This window comes from Physeter macrocephalus, chromosome 16 (genome assembly GCF_002837175.3).
Source record: "Physeter macrocephalus isolate SW-GA chromosome 16, ASM283717v5, whole genome shotgun sequence".
NCBI lineage: Eukaryota > Metazoa > Chordata > Mammalia > Artiodactyla > Physeteridae > Physeter > Physeter macrocephalus.
This window is the reverse complement of record NC_041229.1, coordinates 32,061,683-32,066,329: the sequence shown is the minus strand read 5'-3', so window position 1 is coordinate 32,066,329 and position 4,647 is coordinate 32,061,683. Positions and strand designations below refer to the sequence as shown.

The 4,647-nt window shown below is 37.8% G+C and overlaps 1 protein-coding gene across 4 annotated transcripts in view; it reads right to left on the bottom strand.

Annotated features, from left to right (window-relative positions):
• TRPC6 (transient receptor potential cation channel subfamily C member 6) overlaps window positions 1–4,647 on the bottom strand; it is a 134,713-nt gene that overhangs the window by 20,551 nt on the left and 109,515 nt on the right. For all 4 annotated transcript variants that reach the window (XM_024115321.3, XM_024115319.3, XM_024115322.2 and 1 more), the window contains exon 6: window positions 2,301–2,534. In XM_024115321.3, coding sequence (XP_023971089.1) covers window positions 2,301–2,534 — 234 coding nt within the window. The remainder of the gene's footprint in view (window positions 1–2,300; window positions 2,535–4,647) is intronic.

Genomic DNA, 4,647 nt, shown 5'->3' with positions numbered 1-4,647 from the left:
GGTTGAGAGTCCGCCTGCCGATGCAGGGGACGCGGGTTCGTGCCCTGGTCCGGGAGAATCGCACATGCCGCGCAGTGGCTGGGCCCGTGAGCCATGGCCACTGAGCTTGCGTGTCCGGAGCCTGTGCTCCGCAACGGGAGAGACCACGACAGTGAGAGGCCCGCGTACCGCAAAAAAAAAAAAAAAGAATTCTCTCTCTCTCCCTCTGTCTCTTTCCATCTCTCTCTTTTTTCTCATAATAAAGATTTACAAAATACTTGCCATTTTCCAGGCACTATTCTTGGCACATTATATATATTAAAAAAAAAAAAAAAAAAAAAAAAGTTAAGAAAAGAGTACAAACTGTGGACTCAGCATATGTAAAAATTCCAATATCTACCTGTCTATCTATCCATCTATCTATCTATCTAAAGTCAGCTGGAAGAACTGGTACAAATTACTTATCTTAGTTTTATTTTCCCATCTTTAAAAATGAGATAATACTGCTTCTACCTCTGTCATCTGTTGTGAGAATCCAGTAAGTCAACATACATTCAGTGTTTAGAAACTGCTTGGCACTAACTAAATGATAGCATTTACTATTTAATCTTAAACTATAATAAAATTTTAAAAAGGCCCTAAATAAATGATATCATTATTTAATCTTAAACTGTAATTACACTATAATGTAATTTGGGGCTTTTGGAGTTATTTAAACTTACTAAAGTAATTTATATTGGTCACTCAAGTCTATTTTTATCATAAAAATGTAGTAATTATTCACTTATGAATTTTTCTGGCATTATTACATCAGGTCATCAAAAACCTAATTAAGAAACCATTATGAAGAAAAGCAGTGTGTAGGAAAGAGGAAAAATATAATTATAAATTTGTATTTGCTTATTTGCTGAGGAATCAGGAAAGGATACAATAAACTAATAGAAGCAGTTTCCTTTTTTATAGCACTTTGAATATAAGTACAATATATAAATAGATAGTTCTGACTTTGAAATTCCATATAATAAAAATTTTTGTTATAAAATAATGGCTACATTCCCTGTGCTGTACAATATATAAAAGCCTTACATTATGCACTAAAAGTTGTTAATTAAATATTAAAATAAATATTAAAAAGAAATAATAAAAAAGAAATCCCTATGTGATATAGCCAGTAAAACCCATAGAGATGTCAATTGACTGTTAACTGACATCTTATCAGAGGATTTGAAATAAGTATTCAAAGAGAATCTGTTTTCCCCACTCTAGGTTTCTACAAGGAGAGATTTTCCCTAAGCAAATAACTGAACCTATTTCTATCGCTTAGTCACTTTCCTCCTGGGGAGGTGGAACGACTTATCTGATTACTAAACTGGGGTGGAAACTGAGCATACTTGGTTCAGCTCTGCCCTCTTTTTTCTTGAGAATTTTCCTCTGGTCTTCCATGGGGGAATCTCACATGATCAGACACTTGCTGCCATACCCCTCTTTGGGGAAGACTGCCCTGTCCATTGCTGTCCATACATCTGCCTAAGCCTGGGGTTCAATATTACTGAGCCAGGTGGCTAATAAACTCAGAATTATGTCATCCACCCTGAACTTTGTCAGTATTAGAGGTGATGATCTGGCCTCCGTGTTGGCTTTTGATTTTATCTCTCATCTAGCTTCAAAGACTGGGTGAGAAAAAGTGGTGTTATTTATTGGGGGCCCTCTAGAGCCTCCAATGATTCCTTTGCTTTCAAATACTTTATATGCCTTAAATGGAAATGGTACTAAAATGTGTACTATTTTTTTTTTTTTTTTTGGCGGTACACAGGCCTCTCAGTGTTGTGGCCACTCCCGTTGTGGAGCACAGGCTCCGGACGCGCAGGCTCAGCAGCGATGGCTCACGGGCCCAGCCGCTCTGCAGCATGTGGGATCTTCCCGGACCGGGGCCCGAACCCGTGTCCCCTGCATTGGCAGGCGGACTCTCAACCACTGCGCCGCCAGGGAAGCCCTAAATGTGTACTATTTTTAATGGACAAGAGGAAAAAAATAAATCCAAGACATAATACAGGCATTCTCAATGAAGTTTGGTGGTTAGCCAATTAATCCCAGAGATAAAGTGAGATGATTCTTGTGATTAAAAGAGGTTTCCAGCCAGAAGAAATATCAAGGTAAGAGGTAGAAAGCATGCTTCTTCAGATACAGATACTCTCAAGAAGCTGGAAACTGACCAACAATTCTATGAGAGCTGAGTAGTAATCAAACTGTTACTGATGTGTACTTTTATAAGAAAATTCTACATTTTATAAACTTATATTGACTGTGTCCTATAAACTCACCCAAATTGTAGTATTTCACATTGTCTCCCAATGTGACTTTTGTCAAATCCTTCAAAGTATCATTTGCATCAATGATGCTCTGGGCTTTGGAAGCATGCCAAAATGCCATGAATCTTGCAATGAATGATGCTGCAAAGATTGCCAACATTCCAAAATCAAGCATATTCCACAACTCAAACAAGTACTCCTTGGGGCCTTGAGTCCAAATTTCTTTACATTCAGTCCATATCATGCCTGTATTAGAAAGAGGTTAAAATATCAATCCAACTTCATTCCAACCTTAGCTCTTCAATAAAACAAAATAAATTTGAAAGATCTCAGGCTGATATTCAAAACCCTTCAAAATTTGGCCTCATCCCACCCATCCAGCCATAATTATCCTGTCCCCACAAATCCTAGAGTCCAACAATATCAGTGCATTACATTATAGCAATGTGACAAATTTCATCAAGGGCATTCAATCAACAAACATGATTTGATCCATTAATTCTATACATAAAAATACATTAATAAGATGTTCGTTGTATGGTTCTTTACAATAATCAAACCATACAAACACACCCACATTCACACACTCAAAATAGAAGTAATCATGGGACTTCTACATATGGGATATTATGCAGCCATTTCATATGATATTTTAATTACCATGGGATAGTGGCCACAAGAATTTACCTCACAGACCTCCAACTACAGGAATTTAATCGGCCATAGGCCTCAGCTATAGCACTCTGAAAACTACTGCCACTTTTGCCCTAAGGCCATGCTTCCCATAGGCTGCTTCCCAACAGTGACTGAGGGCACTCCTTCTTCAGAGACATGGGACTCCTTTGATGGCTGACTTTGGCTCAAGGATTTCCTGATGGCCTTGTTAAACTTTCTTTGGACTGGATGGAGATCTAGGATACTTCTACCCTACTTTCCTTCCCTCAAGATCAGACTTGCATCCCAGTCTTACAGCCTTGCAGCTCTCTTCAGTTCTCTCCCATTTTCTCTCACATGGAATTTCCTTAATAAAATTGTTGTACGTTAAATCCTGTCTTGCATATGCTTCTTGGAGGATCTGGACTAATACACATTGGAAAATGTTTATGTCATAAACATTCAAGCATGCTAAGAAAAAAATGTTATATATTGTATGACTTTATGTTTAAAATAAGCATAGTAAAAGACTAGAAGTAATTACAGGAACATATTAATAGTAGTTGTCTCTTGATGGTGGAATTATTAATAATGTTGCATATTCGCTCTAAAACTTAATGTGGTACTCAGGAGCATAGCTTTTGGAATTGGACTGCCACAGATTTGAGACTTTGCTCTTCCACTTATTAGCTGTGTAATCCTTGACAACTTATTTAAACTTTCTAAAACTCAACTTGGAAAATGGGGATGATAGTAGTTTGTACCTACTTCACAGGATTGTTATGAGACTTAAATAACACATGTAAAATGCACAGCACAGTGCCTAGCACTTGAAAAAATAACTAACATTGATTGAGCATTTACTATTTAAAATTTCCTATGTCTGGCACACATTTTCTTTTTTCATCTGAAAAATTTTATTTTATTAAAAAGAAGTTACTTTACCCCTATTATCTTTAGATCCCTATGCTCTGATGTCCCACCTCCTCCTAGAGCCATCTGGAGAAATACAACCCAAACTCCAACAATCCATCAAAGCCTACCTCCATCAAGAAGTCTCCATGGTCCCCTAGTTGAAATTAATCTTCTCCCCCTTCGCCTACCAACCACCTTCCTCAAGTCCCCACATTTGTCATGAACCTTTATCACAACCTGCCATGTGAATGATTGTAGAGCCCTTCAGGGGTTTAAAAAAGACATGGTCTCCACTCTTCCAACAGCTTACTATGTGCTTTTCTCAAAATGATCATTCACTGTAGCACACAACTTACTTATTTGGAATTATTCCAAATTCAGAGGAGACTAGAATTGAATTCATATATACTTTAGTGGATCAGATTTAAAACAGAAAACACTACATGTATACACTCATGCACACATATGTGCATGCACACAACTATGAGCAGGGGTGAAAAAAATCTGAGGGCAGACTTTTTTTGTGTTCCCTGGATTCCTGCCAGCTTCCTCAATAGGACAAAGGGTAGTTTAGAGTAACTGAAGAATAGGGATTAAAGGGCGGTTTAAATTCATATCGTTTAGTTGTTTTGAAAGTTCTCTCCTTCTTCCTCCCACTTCTCCATCTTCTCTCTCTTTAAGATGTACAGTTTTTGGTAAAAAATGATATCTCGGGGTGTCGGGGAAGATGGAGGAAGAGTAAGACGCAGAGATCACCTTCCTCCGCACAGATACATCAGAAATACATCTA